A 24,909-nucleotide genomic window follows, 5' to 3' on the forward strand; every position below is an offset into this window, starting at 1 on the left:
ATCTCGGATAAATAGTAAATGCTATATGTTAGTGGGCTTTTATGAGATTTTCTATCATCAGCGGCCTACAGTGGACTCTGCAGTGCAGTTTAACTTATTGTGACTGAGCGTGTACGAGGTGAATCACATCGTGTGATCAATATATAAATTTTCTTGAGAATCACATGAGTTAAATGAAAGTTGAAGACCAATTCAGAAAGACTTTTAACTCTTTGTCTTCAGCATATTTTAGTTCTAAGTCCAGTTCTTCTGCCTTATTTGATTATTGTCACTGAGTTCATCAAAACTTATCTAACTCAGATTTATCTTTCCTTCAAGAAGTACACTTTCCCACTAGACGTGTTTGCGTGGATGAAAACTAATCCCTAGAAGAACTGCTTAATGCCAGACTAAAGTGATAGTAAGCTAAAAAGTGTGTTCTGTCCTGTCATGTCATGTCATTTGAGGCTATTCTGTAAGTAAATTTTGTTGTATTTCAGGTTGATTATACCATCCCTTTCATACTTTGATATGATCCTGTGGCCAGCACCAGTGAAAGAGACAGCACAGAAATATGATGGAATTAATGCACTGCAATATGTCACATTATGTTTTTGAGAACAGCAAATTATGACACAAGTCAGGATGAATTGCCACTAGATTTTTGTCAAGATAAACTGGTGCATTGTGTGAATTATATCTTTTACCCCACCTAGTTAGGTTTGAAGAAAACAGTTAAAAAGAAATAATTTAGCAATTTTACTCATGATCTACAACAGTGCAACATATAGTTAAGTCTTTCTACTTTAAAAAGATTACATCATGTGTAAATTAATAGGAACATGGTGTAGAGCACACCTAGTGGCTTCCTTCATTGTAAAATGTTTATGTGGATGATGAGTTTTAGTTAATTGCTATCTTTAAACATGATGGACTTAATATCTTGGACATCAGGGGAATCCATGGGAGCTAATACTGTGTATAAAGCTGAGCCCAATCTCGAGAAAAATGAGCTGTCAGAGGAAAATGGAAGCCTTGACCTCGTTAACTCCCAGTGTCTTTCTTTAGAGAAGAAATACAAATGTGCTGCAAAGAGTGAAGAATCAAAAGGGCATAAACGTTGTCCAAAACTAAGAAAAGACAGGGAAAAACTGAGGCAAGAGAAAGAATTGCTAAGGCGAGAGAAGCAGGCATTGCGAGCAAATAGAGAGCTCTTACAAGCTGAGAGGAAAGCTTTGGATGCTGACAAGGAAATTGTCAAGGCTGACAAAGATGCTTTACAAGCAGAAAAAGAAGTTATAAAAGCTCGAAAGCATATGCTAAAATGTGAGAGTGATGCCCTGAAAGCAGAGAGGCGTGCATTAGAGGGAGAGAGAAAAGAACTAGAAGCTGAAAGAGTCACTTTAAAGGCACAGTTAGCTGTTCTAAAAGCTGAAAGGTTTTCTCTTGAATCTGAACGAGCACTCCTACTCTCAGAACTGTCCATGGATCAGAAAAGAATTCAAGGCAGCGATCATGCTGATAGCACTCATTGTTTTAATGGTAATTATGATGGTGATGAGGGTACTGAAGTTGATGACTCCCCTGAAGATGGAGTAACAGATTTGTGTGTCCAGTTCGGAGAACCCTCCACTTCATCAGGTGTAAGTAGATGGATCAGTCGGCATAAAATTCCGTCGGCATTCCTTTTTTTCCCAATGCTAGAGGCATCATTACATTATTAATTAGCTGCTCTCATTATTCTATGATTTTAATGTCACTCTGCTTGGTACAATATTTACCTTTAGTTTTCTCAGATGTGTCTTTGGGATTTAGTGTGTATGTGTGCCATGGGCAGTTATGCATAGGTAAAAGCAGAACTAGAGTTTCCATCCCCTCTGCTTAATCTTACTCTTCCTGTCTTTCCTGTCACCAGAATAACATATAGTCACATGATTTTTAGTTATTGTGCAGCAAAACAATGGAACTCTCTCCCTTTCTATATCTGCCACCTACCCATTATTGAATCATTTAAATGTGCTCTGAAAACACTCCTCTTCTGTAAACATTACTCCGAAAAACCTTTCCCATAGTTCTAGTCCTTTTTCAAAGCTTTCCTTTTGCAATATCATGTTACTCTTCGTGTTTTCTGTATTTGATTTTATTCTTCATTTGTGATTTTTTATTTTTTTGTAGTTCATATACTATTTGTTTGTTTTCCTGTCCCTCCTATGCTGTCCATGTTTCGTTCTTGTTCTTAAGTGCTAAGAGCATACTCCTTAGGTGTGTGAGTATGCACTTTACAAATTTTGCATTTATTATTAAACATGAGTGAAAAGTTATTTATTGCGTTGGTAAATATAAACAGCACTCTTTATTCATCAAAGTATTTTTAAGAATGTGTGACATGCCTTTCATTACGTAGGATTCAGAAATTCATCATCAAGATCATCCGTGCACATGCTTGAGGTACTGTGTATAGCAATATCAGCATTTCCTCCATGACTTTGTAACTATTATTGTCAGTGGTCCTTTCATCCAGGATGCCATTGAAGAAGACAAAGTCAACCAGGAGGAGAATGACTTCTACCAGTGTGACATATGCAGCAAAATGTATCGCAGTTACAAGTCCTTCAACCGACACCTCAAGATTCATTCTTCCTTCTTTCATTGTGGGGCCTGTCAGAAGCCCTTTGACTCCAAAGAAGAACTCAGCCGACACAAGCTTGAACATGCAAAGTCAAAGCTGATCTGTCCAATCTGTGGTGATGCGCTTGTTTCCAAATATAGCCTTGAGAAGCATCGAAGGATGAAGCATGCAAAAGTAAATGACCTTTAATCACTTCACATATATTTAATTTTTGTGGGCACAAGAGTGGGTTTATAAATAGCAAGCTAGAAGTGAGAAATGGCAACTAACAAATACTTTCTTCTTTAAACTGTCAATGAATGAGTTATGTCATAAATACATATACTGTCTTTACATACAATTAAGAAGTTTTTAAACTTATGACACGCTAGAAGTTCTTCAATTTGTTTCAGGATGAGTTGCTTGCATGTACTTACCCTGGTTGCACAAAACGCTTCTTCAATGAGCAACTGCTCAGTGATCACACGAACGTTCACACACAGAAAAAACCATACCACTGTCTTAAGTGTGGCCGACAGTATGCTTCAGCTCTAGCTCTCATCGCCCACAAGAAGGGATGTGGGAATCCAGATGCTCATGTCTGCGACATATGTGGTGTGAGGATGTCAGCAAGATCAACTCTAGTAGAGCATAAACGCAGGAGGCACACGGATGAACGGTTTACCTGTTTGTGTGGACAGAGGTATGCATGGCGAAGTGGAATTATACGACACAAGAAGAAATGTCAGGCAGCTGTTTTTGATTAAGCATCAGGCAGCTTTTAGCATTCATTGTGAAGCATGCATTGGCATGCAATATACAAGCCTTTAACAAGAAAGAAGCGAAAGTTCATTGGACAAAGATGAATCCATGTTTCACAGGCCATGTTTTAGTACACTACTGCATTATAAACAGCATACAGTTCTTTTATGTCAGATACTTTTTAATTCAAAGTACTGTACTCTGCTGCAGCTAACAACATGGAAGCAGTTAGCAAATTTCATGATTCATGGTTGAGTTGCCCACGTTGGTTTTGAGTTAGGCATTCTTTACGTTCCAGAGGTATGCTAAGATTTGCACTTTTTTGTACCCAGTCCCATACCCCCATTGACAGAGAACAAACATAGACATGTTCACACATTTTATATGAAGCTTGTTGGCTTTAGTGTGAAGAAAGCATGTAAGATATAAATGGAGAATCGTAAGTTATTGAGATGTCTTTTTGAAGTTTCCACTTGAGACTTTGGGTGACATACAAATCATAGCTTTAATCATTCTTGTAATTGAAGATTGTTCAAAAGGCAGTTGTTCAGAAAATGCTAATTTATCACACTAAATATCCTGCATCACATTACGTGAAATGGGAAAGCTCTTTCCTCAGAATGTTTAGTCAATTAAAAAAATATTCTGCTTTAGGATAGCTTCAATTTTGTTCAGTGAGTTTTGAACAAAAGTTTTTAAATGTTGCATTCTAATTTATTGAGCTATTTTCAGAAACAATTACGTCCAGATGGTGCTTAGCAGCCCTTAACGGAAAAGAAAAAAATATTTTTACAGTTCAGTTGATATTTTTTTTTAATTTATAGAATGTACAGCATTTTATTTAACTTTGCAGTTCGTTTAAAAGAGACTTCCTAGGCAATAGGTTTTTTTAAAAAAACTTAGGATTTTTTGCCTCTGAGATTACTTTTGCATATTAAAATAAAAGCAATATTTTTTAAAACTTTGTTTGCATTTCTCATTGTATCATGAGTAATTCCACACATCTGTATGCTGAAATATGCTGAAAATAATTATTTCTACCCCATCTGAGAGTGGGATTTTATTTAACAGGATTAAACCCTTTGCAAGATACTATGTCCACTGGGAACAAAGTATAGACATTAATAAAGACTATCCTTACACTACAGTCAACAACAGTGAATGACAGTTAAACTCTATAGAGAACTTATGCCATATTTCAAACAGTAATGAGGTTGAATAAGATTCCTCGTTTAGGAGATTAAGCTAACAACGCTGATATTTCCTGACTAAGACAGACTATATAACTAAACAATAAGTCTGAAAAAATTGGATGTGCATATATTGATCTAATATTGTCACTCTCAACAAAATAATTTGAATAATAAATGCAGAATCAATGTATATCACTTTTACTTCCTAGATAAACTCACCTATTACCTTTTGGTAGTGGCCCTAAATTTTAGGAGGTACAGGCCATTTTATTTAGGGCAAAAGAAGAGATTTTTTATGACTGCTGTTGCTGATCAGCTGGTCATGCAGTCGGATCTCGATAAGTCGAACTGAAAGGGACCCGAAAAAAAAATTTCGAATTACGGAGTTTTTGAGTTAGGGAAAATGGCATAATAGGCGCAGGTGTTTGGCCAGGAAATAACAATTAATTCGATATAGGGAGGTTTTTGACTTAGGAAGGTCGACTTATCGAGGTCCGACTGTACAAAGCACAAAAAGAAGCTTTTAACAATTTGGCATAATTTATTTAGAAGTAACTTACATATATTTAAATAATTTGGCAACCAAAAAGTTCTTTGTGTCAAGCTTAGTTGTCTTAAGTACTTATAATAAAACTAGGAATTTATATAACATGCATCATCATGACCAAGATCGATTGCACTCTCTGCGCAGACCACTAATGATAAATGAAAGATAACAGAAAGTGGACAGTGAGGTACATATAGGCACACTGAACAACATAAAGATGAGGTACAAGATAAGAATATAAAGCAATGGATAAAGGCATGAAGGAGTATAAACAGTGTAAGATGGAATCGTTACATGATAGTTAGCATGACAGACAGTATTACAAGCGAGTAGTAATTATACAATAGTAATTGTAAGCATAAAATAAAAAAATACTAAACCTGAGTCAACCAGGTGATTTTTTTCCCCCATCACATTACGCAACTAGACTTACAGAGAATATTAATCACAGCTCAGATAAAATACTTGAGCTAAAACACTCATGTGCTTTTAATGTATCTGCACCATTAAAGAGTGTGTGGATCATGCTTTCAATATAAATATCCTTGTGGAGATTAATTTTTATAAAGGGTATTTACAATTGAGACCAAACTTCTTTGTCTTATACAGTGAAAGTGCTGTCAAATATATTACTAACCAAGAGTCAGAAAAGAACAAATGGTGAAAAAAGACCTGTAGGCAGGAAAGCAGACATCCAGATGACAAACTTACCATTTATATGCCCCCTATTCATGCAACTTCAAATGTTTTGTTAAATTATTGAGATGTTTATATTCAGCTTTGCAGAGTAAGCACTTGTGTGGTTTCTCCTCCGAGTGTGCAGACATATGCTTGGTAAGATGGGTGGATCGTTTGAAGTCTTTGCTACATATTTTGCACTTGTAAGGTCTTTGGTCGGAGTGAGTGCGTATGTGCCGAGCCAGGTGACTTGATCCCATGAATGTCTTCCCACACACCTTACACATGTGAGGTCTCTCCCCTGTGTGCAGTCTCATGTGATTTGAAAGATGATGGTTGAGTTTGTAGCTAGCACCACATGTTTTACATGTGTAAGGCCTCCGATTGGAATGAATGGACATATGTCTGGTCAGAAAGCACATATCCTTAAAGGCTGCCCCACACTCCTCACACTTAAAAGGCCTCTTCTCTGAGTGGGTTTGCAAGTGTTTAATCAGTTCATCCCTTCTCTCAAATCCTTGATTACAATGTGTACATGAGTGCAGTTGTCCACCCACATGAGTCCTTGCATGCTTCATCAAGGCAGCATAACTTTTATAGGATACTGTGCAAAATTTACACTCATATGGTCCAGCTGAATCATGTGTTTTCATGTGCTTCCTCAAGACGCTTGGGAGCTTAAATGCTCGGCTACATATGCAGCACCTAAATGGTTTGTCACTTGAGTGAAGCCTCATGTGAGCAACCACCCTTCTCTTGTTAATAAGTTTCTGGCAACAATCACAGTAGAAGTATGCATGACCTTGATTTTTTTTGGGTCTAGGCTTAAACACCTGACTATAATTATGCAAATTGTTTCTGCTTTCTCTTACTCCTATGTGAGTATCAAAGGCCTGCTCTGCCTTCGTTGTTCTGATGCCTTCATTAATAATCTCATGTTCAGTGGCAGATTCTGTGATGCAAGTGTCTGATTCAGTGATAACTTCAACTTTTAAAGGAGTTGAACCCTTCTCTGAGGAGGTAGGCAAAACTTCAGCAGAACCAGAACAATCTTCTGTGCATTCTGCTGGTGCACTTTCTATTGGTGGGACAGGTGTAACGATTGAGGTAATTTCTTCCAAATCAGTGGCAGAACAGGCTAGGGTAATGCTGGACTCCTTTGCTTCTTGTTCACTGCAGGTGGTGACAACAATAAAATTAGGTAAACGGGATTCAGGGTGATGCTTTTCATACACTGTCAGTGAAGACACATTATACTGCAGGTCTTTCCTAGAAGCACTACACTTGGCACATGTGCATGACAGAGGGGAAAAACATCTGCTGCAGTTAGCAGTTGAAGTAAGAGCTTGTCCAGAAGTGCTTTCATAGCTAGAACATCAGAAAAAGAACATATTCATTTCTCTGTGGATTGATTATTTTAGGAAAATTATTTTAAGGAGTAAATAAGATGGAAGAAATGCAAACAGCATTCACATAACCATGACAACTTTTATAACATGCTATAAACATACAAAGTTAACTAAATTCAAAATGCTTATCTGTTTAATTAACAAATATGAGAGTTTACATATAACTGTACTGATTTTTTCACCTTGTGCCTTGTTTCTTTTTTTAAGAAATTTAAATATTGTAGAAAGATGGATTTTTCTATAACTTTTTTCTTTACACAATACATTGTTCTAAGGAAAATAACAAATTAAAAATTTCTACTTAGTTTAATGTGCATGTGTACAGTTTATCAATAAATGAGTAACTTTATGTTAACATCTGTGGCTGTTATTTATATGAGTACCTTTCTGTTATTCACAAACCAGGAAGTGGATATACTAGAGGTTAAAGCACTAGTGCCTGAGGCCAGAGGCAGGTACACCCTTTGTTTTCATATCTATGCCACAACATACTCTCCCCTGATAAAATATTTATGGTTAAGCAGGTCCACTTGCCACTTATGCCTGTCTTGAACACTGGTGAGCAGGTCCTGTATGCAACAACCAGTCCACTCCTTTATATTAGGCAGCCAGTTCTTCCTATGTCTGCCTTGGCATCAACCACCCTCCAACCCTGATAGCATGGAGACATTTTTGAAATGTTACCTTCATGTTTTTAGATCTAAAGAATCAAAGATAAAGTTTCTAAAATGTTTCCACATGTTTCCATGGTATCAAGGAAGTTGCCAGTTCAATGTTTTGAGATGGAGTTTCTGGTGTGCCAATCCCTCCTCCTCTTGTGGCCATTAATGTTGTTACTGTTGCAATCCTGATAGAGATGTCTGTTGTGCAGCTGCCATCTTTGGAAAGGGTGGTTTCCATATGTTTAAAGCTGTTCTCATCCTCAAGTTGTACTTTGTTCATATAGATAATGCAGGTCTCTGCTTTGCTGTTGCTGTTAACCATGACTTTGCTCTTCTCAGTGCTAGTCTCATTTTATATACCTTTGCACTGTCTGTCTGTTTGTTGGTAAGATCTTAACAGTTTGATGTTGGTGCCTGCCATCTGACCAATGTTGTCTACAAAGCACAGGTTGTCAAAGGCAGGTAAGTGTAATAGGACTGGTAGGTCTTTAGGCTCATTGTTTTGAGTCATTGTTTTGGTCTGGATGATGCTGGAAGCTGTCTTCAACTGGATGTTGTACAAGCCGTGGCAATATTCAGTCGATTAGTTTAGTACAGTCTGCTTTCTGTGAGGTGGCTGCTGCTGCTGTCTTCACTGACTGAAGTCTTGTGCTGACCTGTCTTGATGAGAATCTTCAGTAGCTGGTAGGACTTTTTGTCATTTTGTGTCATTCACTCCTTTATGGTCTGGCACTGGTCTTTAATCCAGTTCTCTTTAGCTACCTTCATCCTCTTCCTGATGATGCAGTTTGCTGCTTTGTATTTTGTAGCTGGTTCTGGGTTACTGTTTCTCTCTTCAAGGTCCTCAGATGATCATGCAGATCTTGGATATAACTTATGTCCAGGGTTCTCTTCTTCCTCTGTCTCCCTATCATCTCTTGGGCTGTTGAGAGTGGCACCTCTTTGATGTTTTCCACAATGACTAAAACACAGCCTATTAAGTATTATCTTTAGTTAAGTAAATATATCTTCAGCTTCGGCCTTGAAAATTTCCACATTGGGGTCAAAATTTCTTCAAGGCAAAATGAATGATGGGTTGGGTTGAGTGGCATTTTGCCTTCTGCAACCCCAGCTTGAATAGATGAGACTCCTTAAAAAGGGCTGGGTAAGGTACCTCCCTCACAAAAAGGCTGGCCTGCAGTCTGTTATCTCTCATGCTCCATAGACAAAAATGTCATAGGATTACCATTACCTTTTTTTTCTCCCTCACTCTCTCTCTCACACACATAACACATATACACACTCCTCCTTTTATACTGTTTTTGTATAAACTGACAACTATAATTAATGTCACCAAAAAAAACATTTTTTATAAACATTACTTACTGGCATAATAAAAAACCTGCAAGATCTTTGTCTTTCCTGATGCAAAGTTTCTTTTTCAGTTGCTGCCATCGATCAAACATGCTGCCTATATCAACAAGGGTATCTTTACTTTGTTTGCTCAGACACTTTCTCACTGAGTGTTTTTGGATATAGTTGTCTGCTGCACATTCTTTTGTCTTTTCGTTGCTACACTGTTCATAAAATATAATATCAATTTGTAGACAATAAATAAATATTTTAAAATACAAATATAACCCCAAGCACTGAAAAGTATAACTGTCACTCTTCATTTTAAAAAGTTATAAAATATAAACACAGACTACACCAGAAATTAATGCAGTTTTTCTAATATGCATCATTAGATCTAATCTTTCATTAAGATGCTATAATGTATGTCCAGTTACAATGTATATACGGTGGTTAGCAATTAATTAGAAAATTCCTAATATATGGCATTATAATAGGCAATGTGTTAATGCCTTGCTATGTTACAATATTAGCTCAAAACTAGAGTTATTAAAACTTGTCAAGCAAAACTTTTGTTTCTGCAACTTCCCCCCCCTCCCCCCTAAAAAAAATCAACAACAAAAAACACCACAAAACAAAAATAAAAAACCATGCATGCACACTTAAACGCATGCAAACATAACTGATTTAAGCCTATTGCATGTGTCTATACATTGTCCCTCAACTAATCTTCAAAACTGAATACTTACAGGTAAAGTTTTAGGTGGATGCTCTATGTGATCATTACTTTGTTTTGTATTGATGTCATCAGTGAAAACATGTGACGTCTGAAGAACCTGGGTTATAAGCAATTGAACATCCTCAGCCTCCATCCAGGCTATGTCAGAAGAATAAGGTGGTTGATTAAGTCTTGACTTGAGCTGAAGATGTTGAAATCACAGGAAGCATGCTCTAAAAACTGAGACTGATAACAAATCTGAAATAAGAGCAGATAAAATAAACAAATATCTTAAACATTCATGGTTAAACTCATTGTTTACTGCATTTTTCTAATAGACACATTAAAGAGGATTTAAAACAGATGAGTGCTATTTAATTTTATTTCAATTCAACTGAGATAGTATTTCCCCAAGGAAATAGGAAAAACATGCTTTTAAGATATTCATATTATAGCACCAGGACTAAACAAGCAGATCTTTTCATTAGGGTAAAAGAGTGGGTTAAGATTATTTTTGCACCAATGTATGATTTGCACTGTGTAAAGCTTATAATTATTCAACATAAAAATATGTTCTACTTCTAGTGTTTAAATATTGGCCACTTAGGGAAGTGTATAAGAAAACATATTCAACATGAAAATTACATCAAATACATATACTTTTTTTCAAATATGCGCCATTTTATTTTACATTTGGGCAGATCGGATGATCTTAAAATCTGATAAACTGGAGGGTGGGGTATTTACTTTTCAATATATTCATTTACCTGAAAACAACTGCTTCCAGTTTGAATGGAATAGACTGTAAATCGAACAGGAAATTCCTCAATCGCTACACGAGATTTCTGTGTAAAAAGTTTCAATGACTGCAGTAGACGAAATATTAAAACCAAAACGAGATGAACAATAATCCACAATAAAGAAAACATGTACTGTGTAACATAATTATTGCCTAACTGAACTTTCTTAGTTTATACATAAAAACAAAAAGCAAGCACCACAGGAAGAAGGTTTCACAAAAACTAAATAATGTGAACGAGTTGTGTGCGGAACGCACAATTTATATGGGAAGGTTAATTACTTAGTCTACTTCGTAAACAAAACAATGACTGTTACACGATCGTCTGCAATTTTCGTGCTTTAGAATGCTCCCCCTTGATGTACTAAAAAATATAGAACAATTATAAAAAGCGTCGGTGTTGTGCTAAAATTAAGTGTATTATTCACAAACATAAATAATTAAACGTAAAATAGTTTAGAATATTACAAACTGAAATAAGAGACGACGTTTTGAGTGGAGTAGACCAGTATCTTGTTTCGTTTCCGGGTGTTCCTTTCGGTTCTGACGTAGCACAAGTTCGTGAAAAGTGCACTAAGCCAGATTAGAGGTTTATGGCAGAGATATCTATACAGACTTCTGTCTGTTGCAAGCATGGTAAGAATGGTACTAGTTTCCAATGTTGTCAGGATAGCTAATGATAGCCATGCTAATACACGAAAATTCATCATATACACTTAAATAAAATCAAAGTCCCGTGTTTGAAATTAAACACAAATGCACCTTCATACAGATTCACTGAGGTTTGTTTAGGTTAAAATATTCTTTCGGTGTAGACATAAACTATTTACCTTTCAGTTGAAAATTCTCGAATTTCCTCGGCATTCTTCAGCCTTCTATAGATATTCATAGGCGCAACTAAAGTATAATCATGTCTGCCAGTTGATAATGCACATGCGAAGTATGTCCGATACCGAGTACCCATGAGAAAGATGTTCTCCAAAGTGGGTAGAAGTTCATAAGACACTGGAAACTATACCACTCTGTAGAATGAATTAGGCGGCAAGTGTAGTTTACCGTGGATCGGACAGGACTCGATGCAGGAACTCAGTATACTTGCTGGATGAGCAGGGGAAGTTTTCTAGTCAAAAGGTGTGCTCCGAACAGTGATTTCCCAGCCTACACATCCGTCCTTGAAAGTGGATATCAGTCTACCGTAACATTAGCGTTAAGGTTATATATATTTAGGAAGTCGTAAATGTAGTCGATCATTAAAAAGAGATGGCTGGATTGTCTAAATACATGTATATTCATCTCCAGCCATCAGTGAGAACAAATCAGCCGAATTGTTGCATGAATACAAGGATGTCAAAAAACAAACAACCAAAAGTCAACGCGAGAAACAGTTATGGTCTTTATTTCCCATATATATTTAATAATAATAAATTTAATATAAATTATTTATAAATTTATGGGTATGAATGAAAAAACAATATTACTACAAAAACTCACTAAACAGGCCAAGGCGCAAAAAAAAAAAACATCAGGTTTCTATCCCGCTGGATGCCCTGTACACAGAAAGAATAAACAGCACATAATGCCCTAACTCACGTTTCACTTTCACTCGCTTTACCTGTCAGTCTTCCCCATTCCCTCTCTCTATCTCTCACGCGCGCACGCTCAGTTACTTTATGAAGGCGCTTTATGGGTTTATCAACTCTTATTCAGTATAATATAAATTGTAAGTACAAAGAAACTGTCACAAGGGGAAACAGTGTTATACCTAGATTTCTGTGACACGGAAACTGTCGTTAACTTTGTGTTTGATGCCTTTTGGACAAGCTCAATACTTAAACTTGATATACACTCTTAGAAAGATATTTTAATAGTTTTCCTGTCAATGTGTTTTAACAGTTACATTTTATTATTAATTTGTACGCGAAAATATGTTCAAGATTGCTTTTAGTACAAAGTATCGAACAGTATCCCGAGTTCTGAGATTCAGAAGCGAGGAACAGGCGTACCCTAAAAGACATAATTTTTCCTGAGTTATATAAGTCATTCGGATTAACAAGATAAGTATCGCTATCATATTTCTATCACGTGTACCGGCATTTACACATTTACCCGATACCCATGTTTGTCCAGATTATTTGCTACGCAGAGCTTGCAGACACATGTCTTCGAGGTTGGCTTCTCCCATTTCGCTACTCACACACTTCCTTCAGCGCTGCGGTACTTTGGTTGGTGAGGTTCCGGAGCTGCGTGGCCAAGATTTCTGTGAAAATTACTTTCTGATCCAGAATTTGGCTGGCAAGTTCCACCATGTCACCCATGTTCTGCTGGAAAATGCCCACACTTTGCGGAGCCGTTGATTTTCCCGCAGGATGTGCCGGACTCGCTTCTCTAGCTTAGCCACTCGTTCTCCTACAGGTGCTCGTACTGCAACGATTTCTACGGATTTAGAAAGGCATGACATTTTGTGTTACATTTCACGGATAATTAAGAAGATTTTACAGACGTACGTGTGTGTGTGTGTGTGAGGGGGGAGGTGCGCACACTTGCATGCATATGTGTGTAATTCTGAGTACAACTAACGTGTGTGCAGTCTACTTGTTTGTGAATGACCATTTTTGCAAGGTGTGTCTGGTCATGGAACAATCTGTCTTTCATTCACCAAAATATAAACATTGTCCTGTTGAAAGTCCTCCTGTATTCGTTTATTTTTGGACTGAAGTGTACGCGCTGGCAGACACTAACACGCATGATGTTTACTGTTTCTTTCTGTTTACTAACCTTCTTCTTGAAAAGTGTCATCTGGGGAGGCCAAGGCTTCGTCTTCATCGCCATACTTGTTGATTAAGTGATTGGAGCGTCCTACGTGACTTAAGATATGCACTTGGGTAGGTGTGCTCGCGATCTTGAGCACGTGGACCGCCATGAGGACGTAGGCCAATACCAAGCCTACAAGGACTCCTAGCCAGAATGACTGACTACGTCCCATTGAGAATAACTATAAAAAGGCCTCCTGTGTCAGCAATTAACAAGTCAATGAAAGCAAACCTAAAAATCAACTTAATCAACCAACTACCGAATCAAAGAACATGAACGAATCACATTGTTTCGACTTTACAGAAGAGCTAGGTTGGTTACTGTCTCGACTTTTGGAAATGACTCGTGAAGTTTGCCGAATTACATGTATGCAAAGAATAATATGCGTTTGTCACATGGACCATTTCAATCACTTAAAAAATAAACACAATTCGGAAATTACATTAGAGAGCGCATTTTTTCCATCTGTATTGAAGCATGTAAAGTTAATAGAAAACGGACACACACAGCGCCAGAAAGTTAAGGAAAATTGCATATATCGGAGTGCACTGCCCCCACACCCTATTCCCCTCTTTCCCTCTCATTCGACAACAAGCAAGCGAACAAGAAAGATACGAAGAAAGCAAAATATGCTACCTTATTGTTACCATCGATCACCTTTCCTTGCTGTACTTTTGTTATCAGTCCACTAATAGTGCGAAACTTATGAGATGGATCATCAAACTGAAATAAGTTCATCTTTCCCATCACAGAGATGCCCGAGTACCATGCAGAATAGACTTAAGTTTCGGAAAAATAAAAATCATTCTGCGTGATGAACTATTCTGATCACTCTTTTTCACATATCAAATAGTGTAATTCATTAGTCAACTTACAATATAATTTGTCGAATTAAGTAGCTCCCAGCGATGCGTTATGTTTAGGAAGATGTGTACAAGTGATCGCAATGTCCAGGGCAGGAATTCAGCTGCACAGATCAAGTACCGTGGGAGTTACAAGCTTTATTAACAAATGTTTCTTTTGACAGTTCACATATTGCTGAAGTACTGTGGCTAATACAAGATGTTCACTGGAATATTTAGCGTGTTGAGGAAGTCAGGGGTAAGATAGCCGATCTTGTCATCAGTCAAACGTGTGGAAAATGTCATTAGTATGAGAAACAGCAAAGCTAGCGAAAATGGAAGATGTTTTGCTAGCAGGACACACGTGGGCTTTGAAACACATTCACTGCGTACTGCATGTTACTACAGTGTCAGACCACGAACTAATGTACACGTCCATGGTCAGACGATACAACTGCTAGTGTTTGAACGCTTCTCAAGAGCTGGGCATTTGTGTCTTCTATTATTCTCCGAACAAAGGACAATAAACACCAAACTGATAACTCCTTGCTCGCGTCCACCCCACCCCGACCACCACACACAGATGTTATGTTATCCCATGTGTGTCATAATGACTCTGGTTAGAGTTATTTAAACTTATGCCTTATACACTTGTCTCGATTTGAAGATGACAACATTTACGTTCACAACATCAAAAGAAATAATGATTTAACCGTTTTTCTTTACGGAAATTAGTTACTGCTACAATAATTTATACTAAAAAAAAATTATTCCTGATCAAATTTAAAAAAAAGTATTTGTTTAGTAACTCACAAACACACTTTACTACTAATTTTTTGAAACTGCACAAATTATTCGCTTTAATATTCTGCTGCGGCTGTTGTTGCTGCTGCCTACTATGGCGACGATGACTTTGATGACTACCACAAGGATTGTTTATTTAGATATACAGTGGGGCCCATTGAGGGATGACTATTTCCCTCCTGGCGGAGCGAGAGCGAGAGCCCCCGTAACGTTTGGTTAAGGACAAGAGCGTGAGAACCACTGGATGACTTACCTTTCAGCTACCCGGGTGGATACCCGCTACGTTGTAAATGAAGACGTGCCAGCGTCTATTTTCTTCTTACAACGCGTCATTTATGTATGACATCACTTAGGTGACGTCAGCAATAGTGACGACAGGAAAAGCTTGCAAAAAAAAAATGGCGGCACGCAAACAGGGTCAGTGACGTGCGAGCACGTGACCAGCCAGTCATTCGTCCCTGGACTGGTACCTACCATTGGGGAGGAGAGTGTGTGTGTAGGGGGGGACACATGGACGGACACGGCAGCGGACAAAGCCGCCGTTCACGTGGTGATAGTGAGCAGGTCCAGACTTTGACGTTTGTTAGTTCTTCCTCTGGCCACTACGGCGTCGACCATCCTTCAAGGTATCTTGAAGACCAGTCTTTGACAAGATGTCGAGTCGGGTACAAAAGCACATACCTCTGATTAACAGGTGTGGTGTATTACATCACAGTAAACGCAAAAAATGACAAACACTTTTAAAGCATGGTTGCTCAGCACACCCTAACATGTCTAGCACGTTCTAGAAACCCGTTATGAAGAAACGAACATAAGCATGACTCGACACAGGACTGACTCTGAATGGGCTTTATTAAGACATACTTTTACAGTTTAAGGTTGTGGAAATCAGTACACGAAGTGACCTCTCTACTTTTGTACATCTGACATGAACAGCACTGCGAAATTCTCTACATTTGCATTTTTTTTTTGTGACGAAAGTAGAGTTTCATTTGGAAGCTTAAATCTGACGAATAGATACACTTTTCTAGCTGAAAGATTAATTAATTTCTGTAAATTACAAGGTAGCCGGGAAATCTGGCCAACGATTTCTCGTCATTGCTGTTTTCATCATCTGAAGAGAAATTCAAGCACAATGGTTTGTATTCAACACAAAATACGGCGGCACGATAATATAAACGCATGTAAGCAGCCAGCACACTGTATTTACTCGCAGACAGGCAGAAGACAGAAGGGAAGAGGTAAGGTGAAGAGCCGACACATACTTGTACAAACTCACACTCATACAAAAACCTAAGATAGATACTTCACAGACTCAAGCGCGCTCGGCCAAACACCGACTTACCTGAGGCACCTCTCCAACTGTTCTATTTGTCCTAGTCGTCATCATCTTCTTCTTCTGGATGTCGGTGTTTGTCTGAAATAAGTTATTATTATTATTATTATTATTATTATTATTATTATTATTATTATTATTATTATTATTATTATTATTGCACAACCACAAACAGAAAAATGTGCATCATAAAAAAGCTTTTGTTACTGTATAGTTTGTCTCCTTGAGGAATTTTCTGACATATTATATATATATAAACATATACAACAGATGTTTTACGCTCTAAACAGTTCCTTCGATATATACGAGCAGATACTATTTTTCACGCACCTAATTACGAAAAGGTGGATTGTGGTTACTCAGAGGATAGTAGTATCAGGATTGTACGCGTTGCAGAAATAATAATTAAAGCTCAGTAAATATTAAATAAAGCAAGTTAGAATCCGAAATAAATGAAAATAATGGAAGCAAGAAGGGGTAGACTGACCGATATCGTCCCCCCGATCTCCGTTTTCGGGTACGGTGAGGGAAATAATGCCGCAAAAGACTGTCCGAGTCATCATCATCTTCTAGCTCCGCACTTTTTGGAGGTCGGTATTCGTCTGAAAGAAGTTTTATCTTCGTCAATCAGTCGCTTAAGGGTATGATAATCTCACAGTATGAATGAAAAAAATAATTTAACTGCATAAACCACCAGTTACAAGTGTCCAGATGCTGCCTCAACAAGACAATACTTCTTATTAAATAAAGCAAGTTAGAATCCGAAATAAATGAAGATAATGGAAGCAAGAAGGGGTAGACTGACCGATATCGTCCTCCTGATTTCCGTTTTCGGGTAGGTAAGGGAAAGGATGCCGCAAAAGACCTTCATCTGAAAAAGAAAACACTTCAGAGCGAGCTTGTGACGAGGTTTATTTGTCACTGAGGTTGCTGCAGACAAGGTTTCCATGGTAGCTCTTCTAGATAATCACAAACAGCATAAATGACAAGCGGCACCAAAGCAACTTCATGTGGAAGAGGCTGAAAAAATGGTTTTCAAAGAAAGATGGTCACGAAGCTTCTATGTCACTAAGAAAGATGGCCACGAAGCTTCTATGTCACTGCGATGTCAGAATTCATCTATTCCATGTCCTGCTTCAGGATATCTGCCATCATTATTAAGACCTTAGCCCGGTCGGTGTTTCCGATCTTCCGACCTCCTTTATGTGCCACGTATCACGGGAGAAGTATTTTCTCTCTTCCCAAGGTCTGGAATGATTGCCGCCATCGGTTAGCTCGCACACGTGTCACTTTTGATGCTTTCAAGTCTGGCCTCAGGACCCACTTTCTCCAGGAATGATTTGAGTAGCTGTTAAATTTCTCCCTTCTCTTGTCATACCTTTCAGTCAGGTGTGCATGTATGTCTGTTTTGTGTGTCCGTGTCTTTTTGTGCGTGCGAGTGGGTGGTGTGTGCTGTGTGTGAATACAATTTCTCACATTTTTTGGAGCGGAAATAATTAGCTACAACTTTAATATTAATTTAATATATAGCCTCTCGACTAAATCATCATCATCATCATCATCATCATCAACAACGTAAATTTTGTTGAGCAGAAGGAAATCCAAGTAAACAGAGATGGTGGAAGATGATGAACGGTGGGAACTAACCGTCGTCGTCGTCCTCCGGAACTGAAAGTCTGGTTTTTCGTCATAAAAGACAGCCGGCGGAAAAGCAACTTTGTTTTCATCTGAAAAAGAAAATGCAACCATCTTGGGTGAGAGGCTGTGCGTGTCCTGTGCTGCGTGTGTGCGCGTGCGTCCGCACGTGTGACATCGCTAAGCCAATTCTTTATATCAATTCACACTAGGCTTGCTTCCGGCAAGGAAAGGAGCTATATAAATGCATCTTTATCGTCGTCATCGTCGTCATCATCGTCATCGTCATCAAAGTCAATTTTGTAGAGCAGAAGGAAATCCAAAGTAAACAGAGATGGTGGAAGATGATGAACGTGGGGAACTAACCGTCGTCGTCCTCCGCCGGAAGTGGAAGTCTGCGTTTTTCGTCATAAAAGACAGCCGGCGGCAAAGCAACTTTGTTTTCGTCTGAAAAAGAAAATGCAACCATCTTGGGTGCGAGAGGCTGTGCGTGTCCTGTGCTCTGTGTGTGTGTGTGCGCGTGCATTCGCACGTGTGACATCGCTAAGCCAATTCTTTATATCAATGCACACTAGGCTTGCTTCCGGCAGGGAAAAGAGCTATATAAATGCATCATCATCGTCGTCATCGTCGTCATCATCGTCATCATCATCAAAGTCAATTTTGTAGAGCAGACATCAAAGTAAACAGAGATGGTGGAAGATGATGAGTGGTGGGAACTGACCGTCTTCGTCCTCCGCCGGAAGTGGAAGTCTGCGTTTTTCGTCATAAAAGACAGCCGGCGGCAAAGCAACTTTGTTTTCATCTGAAAAAGAAAATACAACTTCATATTCGGTGTGAGAGGCTGTGCGTGTCCTGTGCTGTGTGTTTGCGCGTGCGTTTGCACGTGTGACATCGTTAAGCCGATTGTTTGTATCAATGCACTTTTGCTTCGGCTTGAGTAAATCCACTGTCGGGGTGCCAGCTCCCTCTCTGGTTTGGCTGTCGTCCGTCGTAAGTCCAGTCACCTGGTTTGTTTCATTACCTTTGCCAACCGTAGCGAGTATTCTGGTATTAGTATCTGTAACATCTATTTTTTACATGGTAGGGTTGTTAGCCCTACCACAACCTATTTTACCTCTAGGTGAGGTGTCCACCTTAGTCGCCTTTTACGACATGCCTGGATGGATGTTAGGGACCCTATTCTTACAATGCTCGCTAGGCAAGCAAACCCCGGGGTCCCACAGGGGCATCATCATCGAAGTAAATTTTGTAGAGCAGAAGGAAATCAAAGTAAACAGAGATGGTAGAAGACGATGAACGGTGGGAACTGACCGTCGTCGTCGTCCTTCGGAAGTGGAAGTCTGCGTTTTTCGTCATAAAAGACAGCCGGCGGCAAAGCAACTTCGTTTTCGTCTGAAAAAGAAAATGCAACTTCATCTTGGGTGTGAGAGGCTGTGCGTGTCCTGCGCTGTGTGTGTGCGCGTGCGTTCGCACGTGTGACATCGTTAGGCCGATTGTTTGTATCAATGCATACTAGGCAAGGAAAGGAGCTATATAAATGCATCATTATCATGATCATCGTCATCGTCATCATCGCCATCCTCATCAAAGTAAATTTTGTAGAGCAGAAGGAAATCAAAGTAAACAGAGATTGTGGATGATGATGAACGGTGGGAACTAACCGTCGTCGTCCTCCTCCGGAAGTGGAAGTCTGCGTTTTTCGTCATAAAAGACAGCCGGCGGCAAAGCAACTTTGTTTTCGTCTGAAAAAGAAAACGCAACTTCATCTTCGGTGTGAGAGGCAGGGAAAGGAGCTATATAAATGCATCAACAACAACAACAACAACAACAACAACAACAACAACAACAACAACAACAACAACAACAACAACAGCGGCAACAACGTAAATGCTGTACAGCAGTAAAGCAGGAGAGATCCACAGTCAACAGAGATGGTGGAATCATGAACGGGGCGACTGACCGTGGTCGTCATCTAGATATCTGATTTGGGGATTATGATCATCGACTTCGTTTTCGTCTGAAAAAGAAAAAGCTTCAGAGCGAGTTTGTCACGAGGTGTATTCCGAAGTAAGACATTAGTTTAGGAAATTTCCTGTCAGATAAAGTTTCACGGCAGTGTGATCAGCTACCCACTGAACAGCTAACAGACATGTTTAAAAGGAATTTATAAGACACTTTCCTCTACTTCACCAGACAACTTTTAAACTAAGAGTTTACAAATACAGTACAAAATGCAAAGCATCTTTCTTAATCCTTTTTAGGAAATTATTTGTCTGTCATGTTACCATTACATCAGACATTACATGATACCTCAAGTTTGACATTAAATATAAACACACATTTAACTAAAATAGAAAGACCGGGCGGTGTGGGAACGGGAGGCAGCTGTATGAGAACCTTCACCCAAAGGTGTGTTCTAGTTTATCAACAGCACCACAGGTTTGAGTAATATGAGCAGTTTGAAAGGTTCTCTTTATCTTTGCAGAAAGGCAAGTTTCTAGACATTTTGTCACAACTGCTTGCAGTCCTCGTGGGCTGTCTACTAAAGGACACCATATGTTTGGTGGACCTGGTATCTCAACATCAGGCGCCAGTTCCATCTCATAAACATTCCTTGAGCAGAATCATATGTCATGCAATCAAAATGGTGAAAGATCGTTTGATCGAAATTTCATGTTCTTGCTTCCTTAGTTTCCTGTGTTATCATCAACAAAATTGTTGACAAGTTCATTTTTTTTTTTACCTTTCATTACATTTTTCTGTTTCATTGAGATAAATTCTTAGAACATATGGAGCGGAGAGGAGCTAAGGTTTTACAAGACAGACGAGCAGTTTCCAAAGGAAAAAATGCAGAAATTAGAAGGTATGGAATAAAAAGATGATAAAATACACATCGTACCTGAACTTCCTCGGCTTAGCTGAGAAAAAAGTATATTTTGTTTCAATATGTACAGATCAGCAAAAAGCGAACATTAGTGCAAAAGCATTTCTAGAATTAAATTACATTAAAACCTTTGAATAGTAGAAGTTAGTTCTGGAGGACAGTCATACAGATTGTCTCAGAGTTACTTATTTAGTTCTTTGATGTCACTCTTGAAGATACATTCGTAAGGATTTTTTAAAAATGTAGCTTCTATTTATTATTTCATTTATTAGTGTACCTTTGGGATGAAGAAAGCCCATGACAGAGCAGACAAAGAGAGTAGTAACAATACCAAAGTCTGTCTCATCGTGTTTGTCTCCATAACCTAAAGAGAAAAGTATAAATATGAAATAATACTCATATTTTTGTCTGATTTGATTGTTAATGCTTGATTTTTATATATGAAGAGCTTTAACACCATACCTCGCTTGATAGCCCTTGGTCTCGGTGATGGCGCTGGTGATGCTGTAGACAAGATGGTGGTGAAGGCGCGACGCGGTTTTTTATACACTCGGGAAAGTCAAAATCAATTTTACTATGTCACTCATCTCTTTTCATGGCTCGGAAGGAAGAAATCTATAGTCATTAAGGTCTTGTTGTGTGCAGCGGGTGATGATCCTTTTCATATAGAAGTTATAGGTACTCGGAGAGGAGTAAAAAATGTGCGTAAACATAATATTCGTGTTGACAACACACACACACAACACAAACACACACACACACACACACACACACACACACACACACACACACACACACACACACACACACACACACACACACACACACACACACACACACACACACACACACACACACACACATCCCACGATTGTCGTGGCATCAAACTTGACATAACATCAATTCCAGTCTCGCTGTCCAACAAGTCTTCCCAAGCTTTCCACAATGTGCTCGATGGAGGCGAAGGGTGACAAAGAATTCAAAAATCAAAATTGAATCTGGTTTGTTATTCGGAAATTACACTGTTTTCATTGCTACTATAAGATAAGGTAATTGTTGCTTGCCGATATTCCTAGCATACCCGCTTCAGCACAGAATTCCATGACAAGCACCAGATGGTCAAGGTGCGACAGCTCGTGTGGAAATGAGTCACACTTTCACACTTAACACGTGGCAGCATTTGTAGGATTAGCTGTCAAAAGTGATGACTCTGAGCAAAAGAAACAGAAGATCGAATAGGATATATCAATAGTAGGTACACTAGTGGCTGATCATTGTTAGTGAATATTGTAGGTACAGGCAATTGTTGAGAATAGTTACTAACTAGCAAGTACAGACAAACTGGTGATGATTGTTAAGAAATAAAGACTGTAGAAACAAACCGTTGCTGGCTAATGTGGTATAACGAAGACCCTACTTACAAGTTGTTCATAATTTTCAAGCAATGGCGACTATGGACATACATTTACTGGACTACTGGCTGACAAATTTTCACCCTGAACCTTTGGTAATGAGCTTTCTGTTCCGGTATCAACACGAAGAAGGGTAGAGGATGTAAGTTCTCGTGTTGTTAAAGTTTCGGAAGCTTAATCTTATGGTTTGTTATGCTTTTGTTTATAGCCTCTAAACCCTGTGGGGTGGGGAGTGAGGTCGACATTTGCTAAGAAGAAAAAATATTATGTAAGTAACAAACATGAGGAAATGATGTATATGTACTTCTGTGATACAATGATGTATATGTACTTCTGTACTTCTGTGATACAATGATGTATATGTACTTCTGTAATACAATGATGTATATGTACTTCTGTGATACAAACAATTGCTGGTGTCGGCTTTAAGCAAATACGATTGCAGGTACAAAGAGTCACTGGCTGTGGAAAGCAACGGAGTAGTGTGAGACAATGGGTGGAAAACATCACAGTCGAGCAGTTCAGTGGGAGATAACATCATAGATCATGCGATAGCCTCATCGAAAACTCAAATTTTAAACTAACCCTTTGTCTTGTTAAAATGTAAGAGGTTATAAACTCTTCTTGTACTAAATTATTACAAAAGAAGAGCGTTGGTTAAATAATCAGTAAGATACTACGACTAAAATTTTAATCTAGTAAATAGCTATTTATTTTGATGACTGCTCACCAGAAACATTAAACTAATTTTTTTCTACTCCCTTCAGGTCCGTACTTAGCCCAAGGCATATAAATTAATTGGCAGCCTATATTTACCATATTAATCAAAGGCGGGGGGCCCCTGACGACCCTGACGACAATCAAAAGCGCGTGGTGCAAGGTCTGTCTTCCTCTACGCACGGTCCTGTCTGCAATGTACTCACGCACCCTCTTCTGTCCTTTTACGATGTCAGGTGAACATGTATCTGAAATGCATTAACACGTCACTGTGTTTTGTTTTTGAAGCTGTTGCACTGTAGTTGGATTTCGAGTGTGACCATCCCACGTCCAATTTTTATGACCTTTGGTACACACGTGTAGGTGTTTACTTTTCTGCTCTTGAGAACCTATATATATATTGGAGGTGGGTTAATTTGTTAGCTCGATTAGCTCGACATAGGTTCATAAAATAACATTAAGGTTTGGGTTAGGCTTGGGGTTAGTGTTTGGATTAGAATTAGGGTTTGGGTGTATTTTTTATTTTGGACGTAATGACGGAGTAGATAAAGCGATCGGCTGGAAGAAATTCCTCCAACCCGATTAAAACAATTTTTGCAGTTGATCATTCGATAATCCCCTGTCTGTAGATTGAGAAACTGTCCTGGTGCGGATTTCCCTCCCTGGCTATGGCCTTACAATTGAATAGTTGACTGGGAAGAAACATATGTGGGTACAATAAACTAGCTAAGCTACACAATATGTTTGTTTATCTGTGAGTAAAGACACGTCAGCGGACATCATCAGATAGCTCCACTCGTATTACATCTCCTCCTCCGTTACAATAGTGACTGATGGTATTTCGCGTGTCCATAACTGACGAATGACAACAAGTCAGAACAGACTTTCATGTTAACTACAGGTGGTCCTTGTGAAACATCAGACTAAAAACTAGACAAACCAGACAAACTACAGACTAAATGACTTGATTAGATTATGTGTGTGCGTGAGTGAGAGAGAGAGAGAGTGATAGCAGTTTAAAAAAATTTATATACAAGTGTGTGTGTGTGTGTGTGTGTGTGTGTGTGTGTGTGTGTGTGTGTGTGTGTGTGTGTGTGTGTGTGTGTGTGTGTGTGTGTGTGTGTGTGTGTGTGTGTGTGTGTGTGTGTGTGTGTGTGTGTGTTGTATAGCTGTGATGTGACTGCAGTTCTTTCGATACATGTATAGGTGTAAAGGTGTGTCTGTGAGTATATGTGTATGTATAACAGAGATGCAATAAGAGTTCTTTCCAGATATACATATATAAACAAGTGTATGCTTATATGCATATGTGTGTTCGTGTGCATACGTGTTAGATGTGATTAGAGTTTTTTTCAATACAATATATAAGAGGATAAGAGTGGAGAGGCAGAGAAGAGTTTTTGTGAGCATTACTTATTAACTGCTAATGTTAAGCGAGTAAGTGTGATGTAAAGTAAAATATTACTTATTATTGCTTTGAAGTCCTTTGCTGATGTCATAAATGATTCGTGTGTTCTGTATTTTTTTCTTAACGTTTTTTCCGTCATTGAAGTATTGACAATCGTACTTTTGGTTACCGAAAATCTGTTCTTTATAAAGCACGTGACGAGAGCTGTGTACTCGGCAGTCTAAATCCATCGTTGTTATCCCGTGAACATGTCTGGCATTAAATCATTGTAATAGCAAAGGTATTTTACAGAGTCGTCTAAAGTAAGATCAGACATCAACACACCCAGTACCTCACTGTGAAAATAAACAAACATCACTCAACACCCGAC

At 38.6% G+C, this 24,909-nt stretch overlaps 3 protein-coding genes and 1 long non-coding RNA gene across 4 annotated transcripts; 1 reads left to right on the top strand and 3 right to left on the bottom strand.

The window, feature by feature from the left end:
* The first annotated feature begins 483 nt into the window (after positions 1–483).
* On the top strand, positions 484–5,819 carry LOC112556753 (zinc finger protein 771-like). The gene is made up of 3 exons (XM_025226093.1): positions 484–1,622; positions 2,501–2,782; positions 3,001–5,819. The coding sequence occupies exons 1-3, from the start codon at positions 906–908 to the stop codon at positions 3,352–3,354; spliced, it is 1,353 nt and encodes a 450-aa protein (XP_025081878.1). The 5' UTR covers positions 484–905; the 3' UTR covers positions 3,355–5,819.
* LOC112556758 (zinc finger protein 586-like) lies at positions 2,285–11,263 on the bottom strand. The gene is made up of 7 exons (XM_025226098.1): positions 11,160–11,263; positions 10,656–10,733; positions 9,920–10,090; positions 9,204–9,394; positions 5,801–7,135; positions 3,025–3,272; positions 2,285–2,749 (listed from the first exon to the last, which is right to left on the bottom strand). Exons 3-5 carry the CDS (start codon positions 10,040–10,042, stop codon positions 5,815–5,817), a joined length of 1,635 nt encoding a protein of 544 aa, XP_025081883.1. The 5' UTR covers positions 10,043–10,090; positions 10,656–10,733; positions 11,160–11,263; the 3' UTR covers positions 2,285–2,749; positions 3,025–3,272; positions 5,801–5,814.
* A 1,104-nt stretch (positions 11,264–12,367) lies between these two features.
* On the bottom strand, positions 12,368–15,475 carry LOC112556805. Its single transcript, XR_003097819.1, has 4 exons — positions 15,398–15,475; positions 14,374–14,465; positions 13,463–13,694; positions 12,368–13,120 (listed from the first exon to the last, which is right to left on the bottom strand). It is a non-coding gene; the product is annotated as an uncharacterized LOC112556805 (long non-coding RNA).
* Positions 15,476–15,978: 503 nt separating this feature from the next.
* LOC112556776 lies at positions 15,979–21,523 on the bottom strand. Its single transcript, XM_025226134.1, has 12 exons — positions 21,465–21,523; positions 21,280–21,366; positions 21,018–21,036; positions 20,079–20,135; positions 19,780–19,860; positions 19,430–19,510; positions 18,840–18,920; positions 18,482–18,562; positions 18,128–18,207; positions 17,286–17,351; positions 16,490–16,561; positions 15,979–16,258 (listed from the first exon to the last, which is right to left on the bottom strand). The coding sequence occupies exons 2-12, from the start codon at positions 21,361–21,363 to the stop codon at positions 16,202–16,204; spliced, it is 759 nt and encodes a 252-aa protein (XP_025081919.1). The 5' UTR covers positions 21,364–21,366; positions 21,465–21,523; the 3' UTR covers positions 15,979–16,201.
* Positions 21,524–24,909: the final 3,386 nt, after the last annotated feature.

This window comes from Pomacea canaliculata, linkage group LG2, assembly GCF_003073045.1.
Source record: "Pomacea canaliculata isolate SZHN2017 linkage group LG2, ASM307304v1, whole genome shotgun sequence".
Taxonomy (NCBI): domain Eukaryota; kingdom Metazoa; phylum Mollusca; class Gastropoda; order Architaenioglossa; family Ampullariidae; genus Pomacea; species Pomacea canaliculata.